Source organism: Nansenia antarctica (assembly GCF_963989245.1).
Source record: "Nansenia antarctica genome assembly, chromosome: 15".
NCBI lineage: Eukaryota > Metazoa > Chordata > Actinopteri > Argentiniformes > Microstomatidae > Nansenia > Nansenia antarctica.
Window position 1 is genome coordinate 7,624,249 of NC_137685.1, and position 27,408 is coordinate 7,651,656.

General features: G+C 44.6%; 1 protein-coding gene across 1 annotated transcript; it reads left to right on the top strand.

The window, feature by feature from the left end:
- Positions 1 to 2,517: 2,517 nt before the first annotated feature.
- LOC308170957 (immunoglobulin-like and fibronectin type III domain-containing protein 1) lies at positions 2,518 to 23,525 on the top strand (the record flags this gene model as incomplete). Its single annotated transcript, XM_080545811.1, has 21 exons — positions 2,518 to 2,557; positions 4,654 to 4,680; positions 5,797 to 5,919; positions 6,016 to 6,155; positions 6,411 to 6,571; positions 11,322 to 11,517; positions 11,757 to 11,870; positions 12,186 to 12,354; positions 12,890 to 13,162; positions 13,477 to 13,827; positions 15,330 to 15,454; positions 18,122 to 18,263; positions 18,810 to 19,103; positions 19,304 to 19,603; positions 19,749 to 19,925; positions 20,226 to 20,354; positions 20,544 to 20,852; positions 21,008 to 21,093; positions 21,245 to 21,437; positions 21,661 to 21,957; positions 23,176 to 23,525. 21 exons carry the CDS (start codon positions 2,518 to 2,520, stop codon positions 23,523 to 23,525), a joined length of 3,996 nt encoding a protein of 1,331 aa, XP_080401937.1.
- Positions 23,526 to 27,408: the final 3,883 nt, after the last annotated feature.

Below are 27,408 nucleotides of genomic sequence, written 5' to 3' on the forward strand. Positions count from 1 at the left end.
CTGCAGGGGTGTGTGTGTGTGTGTGTGTGTGTGCATGCATGAATGCATGCGGGCCATGGGGTTGAAGATGGTAAATTACCACCAGGTCAGAGGGTGATGTTAGTGTTTTTACTCCTGTTGTGTCTTTGGGTCACATGGCCATTTAGGTCAAATGGTAAAATAATGTTAACATCAAATGTAAAATAGCTGTAACCTATGGTTACCTAATGTCTTTTTCCCAAATAAAATGTCTCATGTTCATCTTTAATGGCCTATAAACATCGACTTGAGCTCTCCTGTTACTGGAGCCTTGGCTAAATGCTCAGCATTATCTGTCATACACTGATGGAACACATTGACAGAATCTAGAATGTTGTTATTGCTCTGAACGAATGCCAAAACTATGTTAGAATTATTATAATGATATCAAACGATATCGTTCACCAGAGACAGGGGGGTGGCGGGCGGACAGGGGGGATGGGAGATTAAGCTCGATTCCACAATGATTGTCAACACGTTTTCCATCATATCAACTACGAGGTGATCAAATTCATGGAGCAGGGAAGAGATCCCTCCCCCCCTACACACACACGCATTTCTGCGTGTTCCACTAATATTTTATCACCGAACAAAAAGAGGCGAGGCAGCTGAGAAACAGAGAGAGAAGACAGAGCTTGTCTGGTCTGACGGACGTCCTGAACCGCTGAGAGGTGAGTCCCTTCTCTCTGCTGAGTGCGTTCCCCAGGTACACACACACACACACCTGGGGAAGGTTTGAGCCATTTAAATATGTCCTGTGTCAGTCTTAATAATGTAGAATTCCACTGCATTGGAAAGTATTGTACATTAAGTTTGATTAATACTGTTCAATAAAGATAGTTATATATGAATATATACCGTTGAATGAAGACAGTTTAATATTTGCTTGGAATGTACATACATTTGAATGTCCAGTATGTGTCTCAGTGTGTGAGACCTCCAAGTCTACTACAGGTGTAGCTAAACGGTGCTGGTGTACCACAACAGATAATGATATTGATAATAATATAGATAAGGATATAGATGCTGATTGAATATTGCAGTAACAGTCAAATATCACCTGGTTTCAAACATAGAATAGGTGTCGAGTTGAATGCTAAGAATTATGGAAATCTCACAATGCAAAATATGTGTTCGCAATTTCAGAAAAATATATTCTTGTACTTGAAAAGTTCGTTAACCGCAAACAAAGAGAACATGAAGAGCGTCCTTGATAACAGCTTATTTCATTTCATGCATTCACGGGGTACTTCTCTGGGTCATTCATAAACAAAAGGAGAGATAACAAGAAGAAATAACAATGGACCAAAATGTATGTTTATTCATCAAGATTATCCTATGCAGATTGCCATGATGACATGGCTGTGAAAGTGTGCCTATAGTTTTATGAGTTATGTGACCTATCTGACGCAGATTGCCTGTCTCGCCTTGTGGGTGGACTAAGTAGGACTCCATGAAACAGAGAATCTCATAAATATGTTTACTATCGGTTTAGCATTACGGCAGATGCAATACGTATCAAATCCATTCTTAATATAACTTTATTAGTCAGAGTCTGGATTTGTGAAGGTCAAATATAATGGGGCACAGGCAGAGAGAAAAAGCAGGGAGTTATCGATGGACTTTTAGACTTCAAATAAGGTCTGTTTTGTAACCACAGTTAGATGTAAGTCCATTGTCATAACTTAAGAAATAAAGCTAGGCCAGAATTCAATCAATCATAGATATACACCTTCTGCACGGCACTTTCAGAAGAATTTGTATAGCAGCCAGTGCTTGAGAGAGGAAGTTGATGTAGAAATCATTAGTCGGTGTGCCAGATGGACTTCCTGGCAGAAAGGTCTGCCTTTGCCAACAGAGCATCATGGGACGGTCTCTAATCGAGTGTTAAGATACAGGATTTACAGAATCATGTCAAAGTCACACCAGCCCCACGGTCACACCACGCTGGCTCGGTACTAAGTTTAGGCCCGGGACGGTGGGCCATTAAAACTCTGGCACGGCCGTCTGACTCCAGGGGGTCGTTAGACAGACTGTCAGTCGTCAGGTGGGGTTTCACGTTCCTCAGCAACGGTGCCAGCCTCGGTAGCAGCTCAGCGAGTCATGGCCCTCCCCTTAGACATGATATCAGTCACCATGACATCATAATGAGGAGAGAGAGTTAGATTTGCGTGAAGACGTGAACGGTTGCAGACTTTTAATGTAGGCAATGTGTCAGTCAAGTATCAGTCAACAGTTAAAAAAGATAGCCTAAATCAGATAAATCTTTCAAAACACAAGGCACATTTTCAGCAGTTCAAATTTCCTGAATAACCCCTTTTGATATTTATCCAAGGATATATAGGCCTAGTACATGAAAACAATAGGATATGATATTTGAGCGAATTTAATTAAATGAACTGTGTAGATAGATACAAAATCTAACTTATAAATGAATTGTTTTACAGCCATAAACAGCTCTAGAGCTTTCTGAATTGACCTTCGATTCAAGATACCATCATGTCAAATAAACCAGAAGAGAACCACGACCCAGCGAATGGTAAGTCTCTCATCTAACTCGTGTCCTTCTCTCTTCTTCTTCTTCTTCACCCACAATAGATAATTATTGTGAAATAAGGTTAAATAGTGCTATTATAATAATGGACCAAATTGTCACAAATTGCTCAGTGTAATTCACTTCAGAAGGAAACAGCAATCTTATGCAAACCCAAGGACTTCACAGGACCACAGGAAGTGAAAAAGGAGAGGTCAAAACACAGTGCCCTTCCTCTGCGCAGTGTGTACCCTCTCAGACATCCATTACCCTCCACCTGTCCTAGGTTACTTGCTGGCTGTCAAGCAGTCTTACCAGAGGGGGTTTATAGCCTTGTTTATGGAGTTAGCCTTTATAAAGGTGGTGAAGTATCACGTCCATTCAACATGGAATTAAATGAGAAGATGATGTAACAGAAAAGCCATGTGCGGTAAAGTTGTTCCACCAATCCTCTCCACTCCAGTCCTCTTCTCTCCATTCCTCTACTCACGTCTACAGTAGACCTACAGTAGAGAGTCCTCTTCACATGAAACAACAGAGATTGAGGTGGAACAGAGAATTTAAACCTCAAATCTCTTCGATGTTTGGAGCACAGATCATGTTCTTTTTATATCACATGGTCATCTTCAAACACAACATGTAGATATTTTGGAAGATCTCAAATGGAACACTCTTATTCTATGAAGCTAAAGCCCAAAGCCTCCCTCTGGTTAAGCATAATTGCGGCCTAAGGAACCAGACCAGTCACTTGTAGGATACATGTGTCTGAGCACAGTAGCAGTTACCGGCTAAACTTCTGTGCATTCACATATCAGGCAATGGAAGCCGTCAGAAAGCTACACCATGAAGGATCAGGCGGCATACCTTCCAGAGGCATGACGTCATGGAGATGATAACAACACTGCAACAATATTAAGAACGATTGATCGTATTGAATGAATACTCAGCACCCAGCCGGCATGTTACCGACCTTCAACACTAAAATATTGTTGAAATACAGTATGTCCGAAAAAATATATATATATTTGGACAGACAGAATTTTTGTTATTTGAGCTGTTTACCAAAACATCTTCAAGTTACAGTTATATAATGAATATGGGCTTAAAGTGCAGACTCTCAGCTTTAGGGTAAGGGTATTCACATCGAAATTGAAGGAAAGGTTTTGGAATTACAGCTGTTTAATATGTAGCTCCCTCTTTATCAAGGGACCAAAAGTAATTGGACAATTGACTCAAAAGCTGTTTCATGGGCCAGTGTGGGCTATTCCTTCATTATTTCTTTATCAATTAGGCAGGTAAAAGGTCTGAGTTCATTCCAAGTGTGGCATTTGCATTTGGAAGATGTTGCTGTATACGCACAACATGCAATCAACGGAGCTCTCAATGCAAGTGAAACAGGCCATCCTTAGGCTGCAAAAACAACCAAAAAATCCATCAGAGAGATAGCAGGAACATTAGGAGTGGCCAAATATAACTATTTGGTACATTCTGAGAAATAAAGAACGCACTGGTGAGCTCGGCACCACAAAAAGGTCTGAACGTCCATGGAAGACAAGAGTGGTGGATGATCACAGGATCCTTTACATGGTAAAGAAAAAGCCCTTCACAACATCCAGCCAAGTGAAGAACAGTCTCCAGGAGGTAGGCATATCATTATCCAAGTGTACCATAAACCGAAGACTTCACATGAACAAATACAGAGGGTTCACCACAAGGTGCAAGCCGTTCATAAGCCTCAAGAATAGAAAGGCCAGATTACACGTTTGCCAAAAAACATCTAAAAAAAGCCAGCCCTGTTGTGGAAGCGCATTCTTTGGACTGATGAAACTAAGATCAACCTGTACCAGAATTATGAGAAGAAAAAAGTATGGAGAAGGCTTGGAACGGATCATGATACCACATCATCTGTAAAACAACGGGTTGCCAGTCCTTACTTTGACGTAGATGTTTGCTTTCCGTTGTAGGTCCTCATGTATTGTGTATGTTATGGGGCGTAAGGCTGAGCTCCATTCAGGATGTGAGTGCCTTTTCATGTCAGTGAGCTGCAGTGCCATTGTGTCAGTATCTCAGCTGTGTGTCTGCCTCTGTTCATGTGCTTCCAGGAGATGACGACGTGCCCGCGGGTAAAGGTAGGAGGGACACGCGTCACGTGACCAACATGCACTCCTCCTCTAAGCATGTGCACACAACTCCTGATGTTACATCTGAAGAATCTCTGTGATTCCTGATTCACTTCAGGATGGGGGAGAGATTACACTCACTGAAATAAAAAGATGTCGGCCTACACATATAATTGGTCTTCCATATATCATATATGGCCCCCTGTCCTCTAGTGAAGACCGATATGATGTAAAAACAGTGAAATTGATCATAATGGTTATAAAACCCTGTCCTGGGTGTCAAAACAAGTATTTGCTCTTTTTTTTATATATATACTGTATGTTTTCAAAAGGACAAAGGAATATACATCAACATTTTCAGTTAATAGAAGAAAATGAAAAGAAATACCAATATTTATTTCCAGGACAAGGGTTAATCTTTCAAATCCAAAAAATTGATTTGAATTACCATTTACTAATGAGCTAAATATCTACTTGACACAAATTACCATCCGCTATTGTTCACTGGGGTGAGGTATTCCATTTGGTATTAATTTGAAAAGTATTTTTTGTTCATTATTGTTGTATTCACCAGTATATCTTCATACATACTTGGTTTACAAGACTAGTTTTATAAATACTTATTTTGCTCTATTCATCCATTGGTTTATTTGATCCCATTCTTTTGGAAAGGAAATAGTGACCTCTTGTGGAAGGTACATGTAAGTACAAGAGATGGAATACTACCCTCTGTATAATACGGATGCTGTGTGCATTTGAAAATGGTGTGAGAATAATATATATATATATATAAATAAATATATATATATAGTGTGAAAACTTTGAAATGCATTTTCTCTGTTAGTTGATTTGAGGTGTACCAACATTTAATCTTCTTCAACTTTTCTCAGATTTCAATGTATGACATCATTTCAAAGCTTACAATCTGCCCTTTCATAATCTGTCAAACTGAAAAATGACTTACCCCTACTTGTGGCCTTTTTCACCAGACCCTGTCGCATATACTTACATAAACAACATTTCTAATGTTTTGTCATTTTTGTCATGTCACTTCGGTTACGTGCCTCTTCTGTGGGTGACAAAACGTGTGTGTGACTCTAAGTGGTTGTTATCTGTCGGCAACAGTGTGTATCAAGAGGAGATCCAGGGTGCCAGGGGTCATGATCACTCAGTACGTGGAGAGGGTCCCAGGGGGGAAGGCCACTCCAGACTTCACCCGGAAACCCGTTCCTCTGACCATCCAGGAGAGTAAGGGGCTGTTATTGGATGAACTCATATTCACAAAGTGTTTGTGGACAATTTATCTCTAACACAGCATTTTTGGAATCTTTTCATCTTTCTCAGATAAATTAGCCTATTTTAAAGCCGTGGTGAACGGAATCCCTGCTCCAACTGTCACTTGGGGCCGTAATAAAGGTGACCTGACTGATCCAGAGAAGTATATCAACAGATATGATGAAAGAACAAACGAATATTTTCTTGAGGTAAAACACCTGCATGCCAATGGAATACACAGTTCATACCTCTAACAGATGTTTGTTCTGTATAATTTAGAGGAAATGCCAATAACCTTCACAGAAGAAAATATGTTAGATACAGTACAGTATACTCTAATCTAAAATACAGTAGATACTATAACTCTACATATAGTATAGACTAAAACAAAGAGACACACTGCACACTGTGGAGATGCTGTGAGAAGTGTGAGGTCACATCTCAGTGTGACGTTGTTCCTGCAGATGCCCAACGTCTCCTCAGATCAAGCTGACACCTACAAATGTTATGCCACCAATGAGTTTGGACATGCGGTCTGCACTACCACCTTGAATGTGATAGAAGGTGAGGATTTGAGGATGACCGAGGGCAGGATGTTGAGGATGACCGAGGGCAGGATGTTGAGGTTGACTGAGGGTAGAATGTTGAGGTTGACTGACGCCGGGTGCACACAGGGCCATTGCGTTGCACCGGAAGTCATTCATCTCAATGGGGCCGTTGCGTTGATCAGTTGCCTTGCTCTGCATTGCGTTTCTTGACCATCAGGGTGCGGCAATCAGTCAAAAAATGTCAGCTTTTTGCGTTGCGTTGGATCCGGAAGTAAACCGGAAGTAGTTTCTTGCCCGGAGCTCTCGCCTCAGATTTTAAATCCTAAATTTTGGCCGCCATTGGCTAAAATCTGTAATTTGGCTCTACAAGTGTTAATATGTCATTTTATGAAGTTTTTATATGTTTTCAGGCGAGAAAGTAACCATATATATTCACAAAATGTGTCCAGTTTATCAAAATAACCCGTTTATATATCTGATCTGACGTTTTTTTCCCCACTTCTGTGGGAAACTTCGCTAGCAACACGAGTAGAGTTGTTGCGTCTGCATCGCACGTTGAAGTACGTCAAGTCCATCCCAACAGGTTGCGCCAGAACGACGCAACGCAATGGCCCTGTGTGCACCCGGCGTGAGGGGAGGATGTTGAGGTTGACTGAGGGTAGGATGTTGAGGATGATAAATGACACTGTGCATGATAATCAAAACTACAAATCCTCAATATGAAAATATGTTTCTCTAATTTTCAGTTGGATTCAAGAAGCACAAGACAGAAGGTGTGAAAAACATAAATCTGTTAATCTGTCATTCTGTTTATAGTACATGACCATCTCAGTAGGAATGAGGAGATAATAGCGAATCATCTTTTTGTTATTTTCTAGTCGCCCAGGAGTCAAAACCACCAGAGGACTTCAGAAAAATGCTTAAAAAGAAGTAAGTCAACTTTATATCTTTTGAAAATCCCACTCTTCTTCTAGACATTCTTCATTCATCAAATGTCTTACTCTCACACCAGAAGATTGATCAGCAAATATTGATTTGACAATTGTAACTCTCTCACGGCTTTGGTTGTGAGGAGCAATAAAGTATTTTTTGGCCAGAACCCAGATGGTACTTTTAGAGTGTAAAACAATGAACAATTAATCTTATAAATACTGAATTATATTGAATATATTGTAAGCTATTAATTATTCTTGTATTTGTAAATAAAAAACATATATACATAACAGTACAGGCCAAAAGTTTGGACACACCTTCTCATTCAATGCGTTTCCTTTATTTTCATGACTATTTGGTACATTGTAGATTCTCACTGAAGGCATCAAAACTATGAATGAACACATAGGAATTATGTATTTAACAATAAAGTGTGAAATAACTCTAAATATGTCTTATATTTTAGATTCCTCAAAGTAGCCACCCTTTGCTTTTTTGTTGTTAATAAAAGATATAATAATAATATTAAATATAATATGTGTTAATGTATATATATATATATATATAATATTATTATTATATATGTTATTAACAACAACAAAAACATATTTATTAACAACAAAAAAGCATATGGTTGGTAATATGTATGTAAGGAATTGGTAAATATAAACCTGTTATGTCAGATAAAAAAGACGGGTTCTGATTAAATAAAGATTTCATGGTAAAAACAAAAAAGATCTATGATTGCACAAGGGGTTCACATACAGTACTTTCAAGCACCACTGTATATATATATATATACAGTATATATAAAAATATACTATACAGACCCCTTAATTTTTTGCACATTTTGTTGTGTTATGGACTCAATTTAAAATTGATTAAATTAAAACAATTTGCCATTAATCCACACACAATATTATTATTGATTCAAGATGGTGGCGCGTTCGCACGCGAGGCTGGAAGGGCTCCCGACGTCGGGGCTTTTTAGCGTATTTAAGTACGTTAGTCTGTATGTACATTTTTATGTCAGTACTTATAGGGAACTGTTGTGTAAATAGTACCTACAGCAGACTAGACTTACTAGAAGTTGGTGCGTAAAACGAGAAGACAGTAACAGCGGAGTTCCTGAAGCAACAAAATATCCCAAACGATATCGCTCGCTTACCGGGAGAACAATGGTACACAGTCCCGTCCCTGAGGCGCAAACGTCGGCGTCGAGACCGTAAACAACGCCGAGGCCGCAGGGGAGGCCTGCTAGCTAGGCTAAGGAGAAGCCCGGATAAACCTGCTTTGCATAGTATATTCCTCTCCAACGTAAGATCCCTAGCTAACAAGATGGACGAACTGAGACTGCAGGTTGCTTCCAACAACACCGTGGGGGACAGCTGTGTGATTATTCTCACAGAAACCTGGCTCAACGGTTCCATCATCGACTCTGCGGTCGCGCTAGAAGGCCACACTTTACACCGAGCCGACCGGACGCTGCTTAGCGAGAAGACGCGCGGGGGCGGCCTCATTATATCTACGAAGGACAGCTGGTGCTTGAACACGAAAACTGTAAGTAGCCACTGCTCCCCAGACCTGGAATACTTGACTGTTAAATGCCGACCCACATACCTCCCGAGGGAATTCAACGCGGTGTACATAACAGCTGTTTACATTGCACCAAGCGCAGATGCTAGCTTAGCATTGGCGCGGCTACATGACGTCATCAGTGGTGGACAGAGCGCGGATCCTCAGGCAGTGCACATCATCGCGGGGGATTTCAATCATGCTGACCTGAAGGTAGTACTACCAAAGTTCTATCAGCATGTTAAATGTGCAACACTGGACAAGGTATACACCAACACCAAGCGTGCTTACAAGGCTAGACCGCTAGCTCATCTAGGCATGTCTGACCACGTGTCCATCCTCCTGATCCCAGCCTACACTCCCATGAGGAAAAGTGCTCCCATCACCACTAAGACTGTCAGAACCTGGCCAGCAGGGTCCGCTCCACTGCAGATCTGCCTGAATGACACCTCATGGCAGGAATATGAGCATGAGGACCTGGAACAGTTCACGTCGTCGGTTCTGAACCACATAGTGAACTGCACCAACTCAGCCACCGTGGACAAACGTGTCCGGGTCTACCCCAACACGAAGCCATGGATGACTGAGAAGGTCCGAAAACTGCTCAAGGAGAGGGACAACGCCTACTCAGCGAAGGACACACTGCTGTACAGCACCACCAGGGCTAACCTAAACCGTGGCATCCGGGAGGCCAAGGCAGACCACAGAGAGAAGATTGAGGAATGCTTCCTGAGCAACGACTCCAGGCGGGTGTGGCAGGGGGTTCAGCACATGACAAACTTCAGAGCCAACAGGCTCACAGCCGCGGAGGACGACCCCCTGCTGGCGGAAAAGCTGAACTCCTTCTACGCCCGGTTTGACGAGGGGCGAACGGAGGTAACCACAACACAAACACCACTCTCTCCAGCTCTCAGCAGCCTCACCCTCACAGAGCATGAAGTGAGACGCGTGCTGAAGGCGGTGGACCCCAGAAAAGCCTCAGGGCCGGATGGCGTCCTGGGACGGGTGCTGAGGGACTGCGCCGACCAGCTGGCCGGGGTTTTCACCAACATCTTCAACCAGTACCTGTCCCAGGCCACCATCCCACCCTGCCTGAAAACCTCAACTATCATCCCAGTCCCGAAGAAAACCACGGTGAGCTGCCTAAACGACTACCGCCCGGTGGCACTCACACCAATCATCATGAAGTGCTTCGAGAAACTGGTCCGGGCCCACATAGTCACACGCCTCCCGCCCAACCTGGATCCATACCAGTTCGCCTACAGAGCCCACAGGTCCACAGAGGACGCCATCGCGACGACTCTCCACTCCACTCTATCCCACCTGGAGAGGGGGAACAGCTACGCGAGACTGCTCTTTGTGGACTTCAGCTCTGCCTTCAACACCATCCTTCCAGACAGGCTAGTGACCAAACTACTAGACCTGGGACTATCACACTCCATCTGTGCATGGATCAAGGACTTCCTGTCTGACCGCCCCCAGAGGGTGCGGGTGGGCTCCCACACCTCCACAGCCCTCAGACTCAGCACTGGGTCCCCCCAGGGCTGCGTGCTAAGCCCCATCCTCTACAACCTCTACACCTACGACTTCACCCCCGTCCACCCCAGCAACTCCATCGTAAAGTTTGCAGACGACACCACCGTGGTGGGCTGCATCTCGGGGGGGGACGGGGAGGCGTACAGGGATGGGTGGAGCAGCTGGGCAAGCTGTGCAAGGTTAACAACCTGCTGCTGAACCAGTCAAAGACCCAGGAAATCATCGTGGACTTCAGGAGGAAAAAATCTGAGGTCCAGCCCCTGCTCGTCGATGGAGGGAGCGTGGAGAGAGTCTCAACCCTCCGATTCCTGGGGGTGCACATACAGGATGACCTGCCATCATCAAGAAGGCACAACAGCGGCTCTACTTCCTGAGAGTCCTCAGGAAATACCACCTCAAACAGGAGCTGCTTGTGACCTTCTACCGCTGCACAGTGGAGAGCATCCTCACCTACTGCATCTGCGTGTGGTTCTCCAGCTGCACAGCCGCAGAGGAAAGCGCTACAGAGAGTCGTGAGATCGGCCCAGAAGATCATCGGCGCCCCCCTCCCCTCTCTGGAAGAGCTGTACAACACACGCTGCCTCAGGAAGGCCTCCAAGATCTCCAGAGACCCATCCCACCCTGGGAACGAACACTTTGTTTGGCTGCCCTCGGGCAGGCGGTTCAGGACCATGTCCGCAGGGACAAATAGTTATTATTTGAGTTATTATTTGAGTTATTAGTTATTATAGCCAAATGACATGTGGTTTCCCTTTAACACTAACTGCTCTAATCCCCATTCAGAGTTGTGCGTACTAAACCATTACCACCGAAGAAGCTGAAGGAGGGTGAGCTTGATCCAAAGTTCTGGGAAGTGTTGCTGAGCTCAGCTAAAAAGGATTATGAAAAGGTCTGCCGTTCGTATGGAATCACCGACTTCCGCTGGATGCTGAAGAGACTCAACCAGATGAAGAAGGAGAGAGAGGATGAGCAGAAAAAGGTATTGGTAACAATGTACTAGATTTACTCGATTTTATGTTATGCCTTGCCTGTATGAAACCCTTGCTTGTGCAATTGCAACCTGATCTCATTAATCATGTGTGTGATCTACCTGTGTTATAATCCGCCCATGTCTCTCTCCCTGGTATAATCCTCCCACGTCTCTCTCCCTGTTATAATCCTCCCATGTCTCTCTCCCTCTTGTCCTCCTCCCATGTCTCTCTCCCTGTTGTCATCCAGGTGGTGGAGAGTCTTGAAAAAGAGAAACAAATCGAAATGAAGACAGACGGCTCAGCAGAGTTTTCACTGGACATGAAACTCAAAGACCCGAAGAGTAATATCTACCTCTATAAGGTGAGCTGTGTTGGACCACCATGATAGCCAGTAAATCTACCTCTATAAGGTGAGCTGTGTTGGACCACCACGCTAGCCAGTAAATCTACCTCTATAAGGTGAGCTGTGATAGCCAGTAGTTAACACATCAACAACCAATCACTCATATTCTGTTTTGATATGTGAAACTGTTACAATGTTCGCTACACTGAACAACCTTGCCAACAGCTGCTTTGAGAGACAGGAACTGTCAACTGAGGCGCTGTGATCATGAAGGATGATGAATACTACAATGTTCTGCTAAGTAACTGTTATTTTCCTGATTTTTCTTCTCAGGATGGCGTCGAGGTTAATTACGGTAATGGTGATGATCATGGCCATAAGCACAGCCTAAAGCAGGAGGGGGAGAGTTACGTGTTCAGCATCAAGGATGTGAAGGCAGAAGACTCTGGCTTCTACCAGGTGGATGTGGAGAACACCAACGTTCTCTGCACAGACTTAAACAGTGAGACCATTATATTGTTGGCATTTGGCCTTTATCCAGAGTGACTCACACATTTTTTTTTGTCTAAGTAAGTGAATCGTCTGTCCATTGGTCATCATAAGAAGTAGTAGGCATGAAGTAGTAGGCATGAAGTGGTTTTTAGGAGGGACAGTTAAGATGTAGCCTGAAGAGATGGGTCTTCACTCTAGGGCTGAAGATAGGTAGTGACTCTGCAGTCCTGATAGCAGTGGGAAGCTCGTTCCACCAGAGACCACGTCTCACCATCATTTTGCAACATAATAATAATATATGCCATTTAGCTGACGCTTTTATCCAAAGTGTCTTACATTGCAGTGGGTACAGTATATATGGTCCCAGTGGGAAATAATCCCACAACCTAAGCGTTGTTATCACTATGCTCTACCAACTGAGCCACAGATAACCACATGGAAAATAGTTAATTATACAACATATTTGCACACTATACATTGTACATCACATTTGTTTTCTTGAATGTTTCCAAGATCTAATTTCTGTCTATTTGTTCTCCCTCTAGTCGTTTCAACAGAGTTTGTTTCCAAGCTGAAGGACGTGAAAGCCAAAGAGGGAGAGGGCGCTATCTTTGAGTGCGTCCTGTCCAACCCCGTGCCGTGGATCTCCTGGTTCAGGAACGACGTTACGCTGGAGTACGGGGACAAGTATGACATCACTGTCTCCGAGGATAAGCTCACTCACAAGATGGAGGTGAAGGGCTGTACCCCGGCTGACAGTGGTGTCTTCACCGCCATGGCCGGTGTCACCCCCAGCAGCGCCTCGCTTGCCGTGGAAGGTGGGACCGCTTCTCTAGACCAATCATCAACAACTAACAACTAACCACTACTCTTAATAGTATGTTTAAATACTGTAAGTTTTAGGGCCTTTCTGCTTTATTGGAATAGAGACAGTTGAGGTTGACCGGAAGGATGGGAGAGAGAGAGAGGAGGGATGACATGCAGGATATGTCGAGCGTCAGGATCTTAATAATGTACAATTTACTTTTAAAAGCAATTAGTGCTTTTAAGATGCTCCCATGTAAAATGATGTTTATTGAATGAAGCTAAACCTAACCTTCTCTGACCTCTTCCTCCTGCATGTCCCTGTCAGCTGGTGATGGGACAGGCAAAGGCACCGGCTCTGGAGAGGCTCTGGACCAGCAGGCCGAGCTGCAGGAGGAGAAGGACGACCTGGAGGTGGCAGAGAAGGACGCCAGGGATGCAGCGGCGGCACCAGCAGCGAAAGGAGACGGGGATGGAGGGGATGGAAGAGATGGTGGAGATGGATTGGATAAAGGAGATGGAGGAGATGGAGGGGACGGAGGGGATGGCAAAGACGGTTCTGGAGATGGTTCTGGTGATGGTTCCGGGGGAGATGGGACTGGTGGAGATGGGGGTGATGGAGAGGATAAGAATAAGAAGCGGGTCAGAACTGGTCCCTTGCTCCCCGAGACTAAAATAGGTAAGGAGTTCCGAAATCCATCTCTGTCTCTTTCTCTCTGTCTCGACGTTGTGCTGCCACAATGTGTCTTGTTAGTGTTACTGCTGTTGTAAATGTCGTCAGCCATATCCCACTCCTGAGTTGTGAACATCTATAATGACAGTGATAAGATTAATGAGCATCGGTTGTGAAGATGAACTGGGACACATTTTTTAAAAAGGACATTCAAGGTCTGGAGGGTCGTTATGTGATACTGCAATGCGGAATCGCGGATGTGGCAGAAAATGGCATGGAGGATCATGACTATAATAATTTATACTCGATTATATGAACATGAATTATACTTAATTTAGAATTAAATGGCTTATTATTTTGTAGGAAAAGAATCACTGATAATAAGAACTGAGGTTTATGAGTAGCTAGAAGAAAACGTGATGGATATCACTTCATAAGTTCAACTTCATTCATAACATTGAAGAAAATGAATAATTCCATCTCAAATCATCAGTTGCGAAGTAATACCACCATTGCGGTAACAATATGCAACTAACAGCTGTGAAAATTCAAACTTTTAGAATCTGAAGTCATTGCCAAAAATAGGATTAATGATGTGCCTGAACAGGCTCAGGAAGTGCTTGGGGACTTCCTAACATGTTTTGGAGTGTTGTCATTATGACAACGGTGGCTTACTGCAGCACTTGACACACAAGTCATTACCTCCAGGGAAATATGTCATGGATACAGAGCCTTGTTGAGAGACAGTTTGATGAAATATTGTTGTCCTCTTTAGATTCATAAGGGCAGCCATGTTTGTGGGCACACTGCCCTTTGAGAGTTGAGTCAGAAGTAGAGCAGTACCTCACAAATAACACTAGAGGGAGACATGTACCAGCTGTGCTGGATGGTGTGACTGGTGGGTTGAGATACTTCGGTGTATGGCATGCATCCCCCTGAACATTTTTAACAGAGTAGATGTCATTTATTGTATTCTGGTGTTTGATCTGAAAATGCTGCAGAGTGGATAGACTGATGCACTGATTTTCGACATGGTAAAAGTGGGGGGGTTTAAACTAATAATGTTTAAAAGTGGGTGGGACTATAATAGCTGCAACACCCGTGGTGGAAAGCATTAACGCACGCACGCACGCACGCACGTGACTGCCAATGGCCCCTGGTCCGAGCAGAGATTACTTTTCTTGCAATGACTGATGAATAGATGATTCACTTACTTAGTCAAATAAGTTGCTTTGGATAAAGGCATCTGTTAAATGCCAAAAATGTAAATGTAGATGTAATCAGTGTGTCCTTGCATCTGTGTATGTGTGCTCATGTGCTAACAGTAAGAGTTTATAAAAGTGTAACAGTAACAGAGTTTATAAACGTGTATGTCAGTGTCTGCTGGCTCTTGTTTCTGCTGTGTGTGATACAGAAAGAGTAAACATGATTTTTTTCAGCCATTTTGATTGTGATATTATTTGGTGAAGCCTACTCTAACATATTCTGCTGTCTTCACTGATGTTCAGATGTCGGTGTTCAGTTCATCAGTGGGCTCTCAGATGTGGAGGCTAACCTGGGCCACCCAGCAGAACTGTCCTGCAAGCTGAGCAGCGAAGACTGTAAGGGAGTCTGGTACAAAGATGGGAAGGAGGTGAGAGATGACCGCCCTTAGAGACGTTAGCATTGCTGCCCTGGTGTGGCTGAGAGACGTTAGCATTGCTGCCCTGGTGTGGCTGAGAGACGTTAGCATTGCTGCCCTGGTGTGGCTGAGAGACGTTAGCATTGCTGCCCTGGTGTGGCTGAGAGACGTTAGCATTGCTGCCCTGGTGTGGCTGAGAGACGTTAGCATTGCTGCCCTGGTGTGGCTGAGAGACGTTAGCATTGCTGCCCTACCAATCACACCCCTTCACTTTTTCCACATTTTGTTATGTTACAGCCTTATTACAAAATGTATTAAATTCATTTGTTTCCTCAAAATTCGACACGCAATACCCCATAATGACAAAGTGGAAAAAATATGTTTTGAATCTTTGCAAATGTATTAAAAATAAAACACTCAAATATCACATGTACATAAGTATTCACACCCTTTGCTCAATACTTTGTTGAAGCACCTTTGGCAGCAATTACAGCCTCAAGTCTTCTTGAGTATGACGCTACAAGCTTGGCAAACCTATTTTTGGGCAGTTTCTCCCATTCTTCTTTGCAGATCCTCTCAAGCTCCATCAGGTTAGATGGGGCGCGTCGGTGCACAGACATTTTCAGATCTCTCCAGAGATATTCAATCGGGTTCAAGTCTGGGCTCTGGCTGGGCCACTCAAGGACATTCACAGACTTGTCCTGAAGCCACTCCTTTGTTATTTTGGCTGTGTGCTTAGGGTCGTTGTCCTGTTGGAAGGTGAACCTTCGCCCCAGTCTGAGGTCCAGAGCGCTCTGGAACAGGTTTACATCAAGGATCATTGTTGCATTCATCTTTCCCTCGATCCTGACTAGTCTCCCAGTTCCTGCCGTTGAAAAACATCCCCACAGCATGATGCTGCCACCACCATGCTTCACTGTAGTGGACAACAGATGGTATTGACCAGGTGATGAGCGGTGCCTGGTTTCCTCCAGGCATGACGCTTGGCATTCAGACCAAAGAGTTCAATCTTGACCGAATTGAAGAGTTCAATCTTGGTTTCATCAGACCAGAGAATTTTGTATCTCACGGTCTGAGAGTCCTTTAGGTGCCTTTTTGTCAAACTCCAAGCGGGCTGTCATGTGCCTTTTACTGAGGAGTGGCTTCCGTCTGGCCACTCTACCATGAAGGCCTGATTGGTGGAGTGCTGAAGAGATGGTTGTCCTTCTGGAACGTTCTCCCATCTCCACAGAGGAACACTGGAGCTCTGTCAGAGTGACCATCGGGTTCTTGGTCACCTCCCTGACCAAGGCGCTTCTCCCCTGATTGCTCAGTTTGGCCGGGCGGCCAGCTCTAGGTTTGGTGGTTCCAAACTTCTTCCATTTACGAATGATGGAGACCACTGTGCTCGTTGGGACGTTCAATGCTGCAGACATTTTTTTGTACCCTTCCCCAAATCTGTGACTTGATACAATCTGTCTCGGAGGTCTACAGACAATTCCTTTGACTTGCTCTGACATGCACTGTAAACTGTGGGACCTTAGTTATATAGACAGATGTGTGCCTTTCCAAATCATGTCCAATCAATTGAATTTACCACAGGTGGACTCCAAGGGGTATTGCTTGTAGAATTTTGTAGAAAAAAAGAGAATTTTATAGATTTTGGAATAAGGCTATAACATAACAAAATGTGGAAAAAGTGAAGTGGTGTGAATACTTTCCGGATGCACTGTATGTTTAAACGGCATAGCATCTCAATGGGGTAAGCACAGTCGTCATCTGAAGGAACGACGACAATGACTAGTAAACGGCTGAATAATTGAGATTGAGATTGATTGAGATTGAGATAACGTTTATTGCCACTATGCATTACACATACAGTATAGGAATTTGCTTCGTCACCACAGCAAGTGCGTTTATACTTTTTTCACATATCAAAAAACAGGACAACACAACAACAACACAGGACAGACAACAGTGCATTGGATAGTGCGGTATAAAGTAAAGTGCAGTGCAGAGTTTTTTTTTTACAGTGAGTCCAGTTCAGTCCTGGGCAGACTTGGGGGTGGGGGGGGGGGGGAAGCCAGAGTCATTTAACAGCCTGGCGGCTGAGGGGTAGAAGCTGAGCCTGTGGCGGGCCTTCAGTGCCTTAGGCAGCCGCAACCTTCTTCCAGAGGGAAGCAGGGTGAGGAGGCCGTGGGCCGGGGTGGAAGGGGTCTGCCATGATCTTCCTTGCCCTCCTCAGAGCCCTGGTGTCATGCAGGGAGTTGAGGGAGGGCAAGGGACAGCCGATCACCCTCTCTGCTGAACGTAGCACCCGCTGCAACTTGGCCTTGTCCTTGGTCGTTGCAGCAGGGAACCAGGTGATGATGGAGTGGGTGAGGATGGACTCTATGATGGCCGTGTAGAACTGGACCATCATGGACCTCGGCAGCCTGAGTTTCCTCAGCTGCCGGAGGAAGAACATCCTCTTCTGGGCCTTCTTTGTGAGGGCCTCTGTGTTCTGCTCCCACTTTAGGTCCCGGGAGATGGTCATGCCTAGAAAGCGGCATGACTCCACGGAGGCCACCGGGGTACCTCCCAGCGTGATGATGAACAATCTATTTGTTGAAAGTGGAAATTAATTACTGAATTGAGAAAGTATTCAAATTGTTTTAACGTCGGTGTCTGATGAAATGACGCTTCTGTTTGTGCTATCAGCTGAAAGACGGGGACGGGGTGAGGATCATTAAAGATGGCGCCCTCCACAAGCTGGTGATTGACGACTGCCAGATGGGAAATGCAGGAGTGTATCGCTTTGAGGCGGACGGACGTAAATCAGAGGCCTCCCTCACTGTCTTGGGTGAGAAAGGACACAGCAGAGTTGTGTTGTTGTTGTTGTTGTTGTTGTTCCCTTGATTACTTTAAAGGGGCAACCTGGGATTTCAACAACAACAAAGCAGCCCTCCTACCATGTTGTTTGGTAAACAGCTGAAGGGCGGTGCTGGAGAGGACTCACTGTCCAAACATGGTTTTAACCATGTTTTGAAGCTATACAGTGTTTGTTTATGATTGCATTGTTTAAAAAACAATGGAGTGAAAGAACCTTCTATTTTGGGTTCTGATGAGACAGTTGAACTGAGCTTAGGAGGCATTAATGAATTGTATTGTTCAAGAATCAAGAATGGCTTTATAGAATTAATTTCAAGTCAAAAAACGGATATACCAATCCCAGATTGGCCTTTAAAGCCCTATAATGAAAATATTAATGATAATGAAGATAATGAAAATCATCTGATAAAATGTGACATAATAAAACCTCCAGCCAATCACCATTGAGTATTCGACAAAGCTGTGGTAATGTTTTGAAAGTCTCTATTGGATGACTTTCTTCTCCGCCATGTTTTAGACCCTCCGACCATTGACCTGGATGCCCTGGGTAGGTTCTCCCAGCCTGTGATCGTGAGAGCAGGCGAGACAGGAGAGTTCAAACTGCCCTTCTCAGGCGGAGACCCCATGAAGGTGCAGTGGTTCAAGGATGATGTGGAGCTCCTGAGTGGCCTCAACATCCAGATCGACAACACATCCTCCCAGGGTCTGCTGCGACTCAGCAAATGCCAAAGGAAAGACATGGGAGATGTCAAGATCAAACTCCAGAATGACTTTGCTTCAATAGAGGCCATTTCCAGACTCATTGTGCTTGGTAAGTCAAGTTATGAAACCGGGTAGAACAGGTAACTATGCTCCGGATGATAAAAACATAACAACTTCACACTGCGATACCTCTCATTTTTGTGAGGCTTGCGGCACCACGCTTTCTGCGATTGAGGTGTTTTATGGAATTTCAATTTAGATTCCTCTTGTGGGATCATGTGATATGGTTCTCTCTCTCTCTCAACACAGACAAGCCTACCAAGCCCCAACGCCCTGTGGAGATTTTAGAAAGCACTCTGACCTCAGTTGAGTTCAAATGGAAACCTCCGAAGGATGACGGTGGCTGTCCAGTGACAAACTACCTCATGGAACGACAGCAAGTAGGCCTGCATAAATGGAAAGAGATGGGGGCGATCCCCGGTGACCCCCCCAGCTACCGGGACACTTCGGTAGAATGTGGGAAGAGGTACTGCTACCGGGTCATAGCCCAGAACGAGGAGGGGGTCAGCGAGGGTCTGGAGACGGAGGACATACAGGCTGGCGTGCTGCGTAAGACCAACATCTCCCCACACACACCCACTGGATATTCCCAGATAAAAACTTTAACTTGACAGCTTCATTGAATTCCAGAAGGAATCGTCCTCTCAGATTGAATAAAACAGTAAGTCAAATGGGTGTGTTAATGTGCTTCTAGGCTACCCAGGAGCCCCTGCTGCCCCCAAAGTGGTCAGTGCCTTCAAGGACTGCATCAACCTGGTGTGGGCTCCCCCTGCCAACACCGGAGGAACCAACATCCTGGGATACAACCTGGAGAAACGCAAGAAGGGCAGCAACCTCTGGGTCATGGCCAACATGGGCGAGACCATCAAAGGTCTGGTCTCCTCTTAGTTGGTGTTTATTGATGACAATATACAATAAAAAGGAGTCTAGTATATGCAAGTATATGTAATAACTGTTAAAATAAATAAAACAAACAGTATTTAGGTCCTCCAGTGAGGGGTGGTGGTGGTGGCTGGGCAAAAACAAATAAAGTTTTTCTTGGAAATGTGCTGTGCAATTCAGACTACTTATGAACTAGGGGTCAAACCATGTCATGCAGAACATGTGGCACTTCAGTGAATATGGATTCATAATGAATCTCTAACGCAGCTCTGACTACCTCCTCTCTTAGAAACTAAATATGGAGTGAAAGATGTTAACGAGGGAACAGCGTATGAGTTTCGAGTGACGGCGATCAACCTCTCTGGTGCTGGCGAGCCCAGCCCACCTTCAGCTGTGGTCTTTGCTAGAGACCCCAAGAGTAAGTCAACGCTGAACGCTTTCTTGGTTCTGAAATTATACTACAACTGTCTGTCACTTCAACATCACATTCACTGACTCACATGGAAGTATTTTGTTCACAAATGTATAGTCCATAACCTACCACAGTGTACAATTGCCCATTTCAAACAATATGGAAATGATAACCAACCCATTGCTGTTATTCCAGAACCCCCTGGTAAAGTTATAGACCTAAAGTTAACCTCCTCCAATTACACTACGTTCTCTCTGGCTTGGAAGAAACCAAAGATAGTGGTGAGGATTGAGGATGAGGCTGAAGGCTACTTTGTGGAGATCAGACCAACGGAGAACCCTGACTGGACTCGTTGTAACCCCATCCCTGTGACCCCCACATCCTTCAGTGTGATTGGTCTAAAGGCGATGGGCATGTACTGGGTGAGGGTGGTCGCCACCAACTACGGGGGTGACGGGCCGCCCCAAGGCTTCGATGACTACCTGATCGCCATGCCTCCCCCCGGTAAGACGTATGTGTTACTTTAAATCACTTGTTTGTTGTTGATCTTTCATTTCTAAGGAAGAGAGAGTTGGTCTTCTCTAGAAAGGTGAGAGTTAATCTAGGTTTTGGAGAGAAGAGTGAATCTCTAACAGATATTTGATTATTCTCCCTGGAAGTGAGGCCACGGTTTACAGACAACAAGAGGAAGAGCTTCATGGTTGTGAGGGAGGGGAACACCGTACGCATCAACATCGCCTTCGAGGTAACGTGGCACACGTTCAACTGTCAACAAAGATGATGAAGTATAATAAGATGAATCACTCCAGATAAACAGAACTGTCCTGTAATGACAGCCGTAGAATCCTGCTCATGTAGTCAAAGTCTTCAGCTTCTCATGCCTGTGTATTCTGCAGGCCTCTCCTCTGCCAGACATCATCTGGCTGAAAGACGACTTGCCTGTGTCCAAACGCGTAACCATTAGCAACTCTGACGTGGGCTCGCAGCTCCTGATCCCCACATCCGAGCGCTCGGACTCGGGAATCTATACCATAATAGTCAAGAACATGGTTGGCATGGAGTCCTTCAGTGTTGAGATCAGAGTGACAGGTGAACGTCAAAGATTACGGTCATGACTTTAAGATGTTTTATGTGACTATTTCGTTTTTCAGCTGATGAACATAGTATTCATTCACCACGGTATTCATTCACTTACAGACTGCTAGCTAATTTATTATGTTAACAGGTGAGCTTTTCACCTATCCACCTCGAAGTAATAACAAACCTCAGCTGTATAGAGGAGATAACCCTGTGTCTGACCTGTGACCTCCAGATGACCCCAAGCCCCCGGGCCCAGTGGAGCTGGAGCAGAACGTGCCAGGCACGGTGACGGTGAACTGGACTCCCTCTCCAGACGAAAAGAGGGACGACAGGCTGCACTACCGGGTGACCAAGAGAGACTCCGTCAAACGCGCCTGGAGGATCGTCAAAGACGATCTCTTCAACAACAAGTTGACCATCATCAACATCATGCCAGGGAGGGAGTACTCCTTCAGAGTGTTTGCTAAGAACGACATAGGCCTCTCTGAACCCTCTGAGTCCCCGACCTGGGGGAGCCAGAAGAGACGAGGTTGGTGTGTTCACTACCGATATCATTGCAGTTTTTTAATTTTTATTATTCATGTTCTGAAATCTAATTTGTTAATGACAACAAATGCAACTGCACTGATTGAGAAATGGTAACATGTAACAGGTGCATCTGTTTGTACTCAAGACTTCACAATGACAAACGTAAGAGAGCTTAAAAAAATAAACACATCTGAGATAGGGCTGGGTTCAAAAAATCGATTTCCCGATTCTGAATCGATCTTCATTAAAATGAGCGATTATCGATTCATAAATCCCGAGATCGATTTTTTTTTTTTTTTTTTTTGCTTGCAGCTTCAACCCGCAACGAGATCTCGTGGCCAGATCTCGCGCTACAATAATTTATCATATCTCACGCAACGTGAGGTCTCAACACTAAAATCTAAAAACATGGCGATGGCAGGGACACTCAAGTCACCACCAGGCTTAAAGTCAGATGTCTGGGTGCATTTTGGATTTTAAAAATGTGACGATAGAGATGAGCTGGACAAAAGCAAGGTCATATGTAAATAAAAAGTACATTCATGTAACTGCTTTGGAGTCAATTCATTGATATGTTTAACATATCAAACATATCATTTTTGATGATATCAATGTCAATTCATTGATATGTTTAACATATCAAACATATCAAACAACATATCAAATGGTTCCTTGAACCATTTATAGCATTAGTTCAGAGAATCTCTTTCATATTCAAGCAAAAAATGTATATTGTAACTAGATCGAATCGGAATCGAATCGAATCGAATCGAATCGTGAATCGAATCGAATCGGGCTGTGAATCGAGCTGTGAATCGGAATCGAATCGTTTTGGGAAATCAGTGGCGATACCCAGCCCTAATCTGAGAAGATGCGGGAACCCCACACACACACACACACACACACACACACACACACACACACACGTTGGCTTGTGAGGTCAATGGCCAAAGGTGAGTCCCAGTATTTCCCAAAGTCCCAGTATTCAAGACCCTCACACCCACCTCAATGCCTTCCTGTACAGCAGCAATCCAACAGGCTGTAAATGTCAGCAGATACTGACTCACGACACATCAATACAACTTAAAATGTCTAACAACTGAAATGTATAACCATTGATTTCCTTTGTTTACATTTATATTTCATTGACTTCAGAGGCACTCTCTGTATTCAGACTGTTCTCATTGAAGGGGACCATTTCCCTCTCTCTCTCTGTCAGAGAAGTTCCTCGCGGACACACCAGAGTACAGCGGCTTTAACTTCCAGACAGCGCCGTCGTTCCTCGTGTCCCTGCGACAGCGCACCGCCCCCAAGGGGTACGAGTGCTACATTAGCTGTGCCGTGAAGGGTAACCCCGCCCCCCATGTCACCTGGTACCGTGACAGCGTCAGCCTCAACACCAACACCAACTACCTCATCACCAACACCTGTGGCGTCTGCTCCATGCTCATCCTGAGGGTCGGACCCAAGGACACCGGAGAGTACAAGGTCATCGCTGACAACCCCCTGGGCAGGGTGGAGTGTTCTACTAAACTATCTGTCAGAGGTGCTCTTCTCTTCCCCCTGTGATACAACTGTGCTGTTGTCTCGGCGTGTCTGATTAAGATTGATTATACAGAAAGAATCATGACTAAACAATATCATAAGATTATCATGTGTATTGTACAACAGTGTAGTATTTGTAGAGATAACTATGTGCCATCTGTTTGGTTTTGTTTTCAGAGTGAAGAGTTCAAACAGATCACTAAATGGCAGCAGGTCAAACCAGTAGGCCTACGTGATCTTTTCTGGTTGATGGTTGAGGACGACTGATGAGAGACAGAGAGATCCTGCATCCTGTCCTGTGTGATGAAATAGGCTTTAGTCCACCCGCCCTGTTCCGCCTGATGTTCTGTTCTGTCTGACTGACTGTGTACCTTGAAATAGGGGAACTATGCATAAAAAGTGAACGAATGGTGAAACCAATATGCACACAAATACCATCAAATAAAAGCTGAGAATCTCTATTTTAACCTCATAGTACTGGTTTGATTAAAAATCCAAACTTTTGGACTGTTGGGCCAAAAGAAGACAGACCTTCGTAGCTATGTGCCATTCTTAGCCGCTTGCTGTTAGCAGCGTTTGTTGTGACTTTTCTCCCATTCTGTGTTTGAGGTGTACCAACATTCAAATACCCGTGTCGTCTTCAATTTCTGTCCAATTTCAATGTGTGACACATCATCTGAAAGCTGAAACCAACGTGCCTCTCAAAGTTAACTGATTTGTTCCTAGAAATGTCAAAATATCCACAATGGAGGACATGTAGTATCGATTTTTATCCAGTTGTTCTGTGTTGATCAATGTGGAAATCTCAGTGCCAGTAGCACTATGTTTCTCTCACTCCCTCCAGATGACACATCAGGTGCTCTTTAGAAGTAGCAAGTTCATGAAAGCCTGCATGCTTCCAGTTGCAATATCCATTTAGAGTGAAAGTTGAATCCACACCAACGTTACATGCTAAACGAAATTTCCAACAGGGGTAACAAAAACCTGGGTCGGCCTTTACTCCAACCAGTCTCTCCCATCATACCAGTTTCTAACAAACGCACGTTTTTTCTCACCATGAATGCGGCTTGGATATTTGCCCAGCTTAACCTGAATCGGGTTTTCACCACTGAGATCCTCAGGTGGACTAGGAGGCTCCGGTCCAATTCTTGAGCTCCTTGTGTTAGCTGAGGAGTTGCTAACGTCGTCATTAGCTAAGCTAGTTTGAGTGGCAGGGATGGAAGCCTGGGATGAAACTGATGATGGTGGTTCCTGGTTTGTGTGGATTTGAGTGGATCCTGGAGGAGATGCTGGTCTGTGTGGTGCTGGTGCATGGGGCTTTGAGCCATTTTCGAATATCCATTTTCGACTGCTAGCTAGCTTCCACATAAAATGAATGAAACAGGTGCGCGGCGCACGATTGATGATGATGACGTATTTTCCAGTCAGGCGATTTGATTTTACACTAAGAGGAGGGGGGGGGCATTAGGGGGAATGCCTACTCAAGGTCAGGCCATTATTTTATGTATTTTTAACGTGTTTTCAAAGTAATTGTTTTAACAATTTGTCAACAATAACAATACATGTAACAATTATATGTAAAGAATTTAAATAAAAATATGTTTACAAATGTTACACAAAAGCCCATTTGGGGGGGGCACAGCAGCCCATTTGGGGGGGGCATTGCCCCCTATGCCCCCCCATGACGCCGGGGCTGTATATATGTACATATTATGTTACGGTACATGTGGGAAAACTAGGGTTTGGGTTAGGTGCTAGGGTGACTTGGTACATGCTGGCATGTCTAACCCTAACCCTAACCTTAACCCTAGCACCTAACCCTAGTTTTCCCACATGTACCGTAACATACACACACACACACACACAACATTGACTCTTCAAGAATGTTCCAAAAAACATGTTGTATAAATAAGCTCTCAGTTAGGGTAGGCCATACATTTACTTTCACTGGTCTTATTTATTAAAAACACATCCTTGGGTTGGTCTAGAAGTAATATTATGCCTGCCATATAGCATACAATGCGCTTGTATGTCAGATAGCCTGCGGGTTAAACTATTCATACCAGCAGTTGGGAGTTATGATCTATTCAAGTCATTGCAATTAAATTAAACACCTTAAGACAACCATGGCGTTTGTGAAGAAGACTCCTCAATGTCGGTTTATAATATTTATTCAGACAAAGATGTCAACACCCTGTGGGTGGGAATACAGCGTATGAGTAAATACAATTACCAAAACAAGACATACATAACAAGATATAAACAAACATGAACGATTACTATTAACCACAATCTGATAATAAGATACATATAACTAATAACAGACTTACGTATAACAGGCAAACACGTCCTAAAGAGAGAGGAGAAACAGCGTGTATCCTCGGACCACCTGGCATCCACAATGGCCACCACAACTTCTCCTAACTCTAACCTCTTAACAGAGAGTACTAAACACATAAACCAATACTATCGCCCCCTAACGGTCGGGAGTACACTCCACCCTGCATCCCCCCCAGACCGGGGAGCCACGAATCCACGTGGGTCCACGGGCTCAAATCCATTGGCCAGACTCAGCTTCATATCGCTTAGGTGGCCTCCTAGCACGGGCCGGCCGGGCGGGCCGCAGTGGCGACGGCGCAGGAAGAGGTGTAGCGGGAGCCACACCAGCGGGAACTAGGGGTGCGGGGAGAGACGACGCCCCGCCTGAAGGCCCTAGCAGAGAGGGGCCCAGAACAGCAACACGGGGCCCATCCGTCCCCAGCCGGGCGTCACCCTGGGGCACCACTGGACCAGAGGGGGTAGCTAGGGGCAGAGAGTCCAGGGAGGGAGGAGGCAGGGGAGGCGGCGACGGCAGCCGCTGGGTACATGGGGCGACTGGCGTGTAGCCACGGAGGAACCGCCGGTTGCGCAACGTCAGGCGTCCTGAGCCATCAACTCTCACCCGATACTGATCGTGGCCAAGCGACTCCACCACCACCCCAGACCTGTCCCACTTATTGGGGCTCGGGCCCTGCTGATTCTGGATGAACACCCTCTCACCGAGTGCCAGAGGGCGAAGTGGTCTTGAATGAACCCCCAGAGACTCGGTGGTACGGGACTAGGGCTGCACGATTAATCGATTTTAAATCGAAATCGCGATTTGAAATGACGCGATTAGCTAATCGCAAAGCCTGCGATTTGCCTGCGATTTTTCTTTTTTTTTTTTTTTACAAATTTTTTTTTTTTTTTTTTTTGCCATTTAGCAGACGCTTTTTTAATCCAAAGCGATTTACAATTACGAATTACAGGGACATTCCCCCTGGAGTAACTGAGGGCTAAGTGCCTTACTCAAGGGCACACTAGTAGTGGTGTGGTTTCAGGCGGGATTTGAACTCACAACCTTCCGATTGTTAGATAAACTGAAAGCAATTGGGTTCGATAGAACATCGGTGAGCTGGATGCAATCCTACTTAGAGGGGAGGGAACAGGTGGTTAGTGTGAACGGAACACTGTCCCCCCCCCTCCCAGTGACCTGCGGCGTTCCACAAGGAAGCATATTGGGACCTTTACTGTTCCTAATATATGTGAATGACATGTCATCAGCATGTAATTGCAATTTGTTCCTGTTCGCGGATGACTCGGCTCTGCTGGTCTCTGACAGGGACATATTGCAGGTGGAAAAAGCGCTAAGCACTGAACTGAGTAGAATCTGCATCTGGCTAGCTGACAATAAACTATCAATACACCTACGTAAAACTGAAACCATCCTATACGGATCCCCATCTAAACTCAGAAAGGCTGAAAATTTTAAAATAAAAGTGGGTAACATTAATATCACAAGAAAAGAGGATATTACATACCTGGGCTCCATCTTAGAGGCAAATCTTTCCGGAGATAAAATGGCAGCAAAAGTAATCAAAAAAGTGAA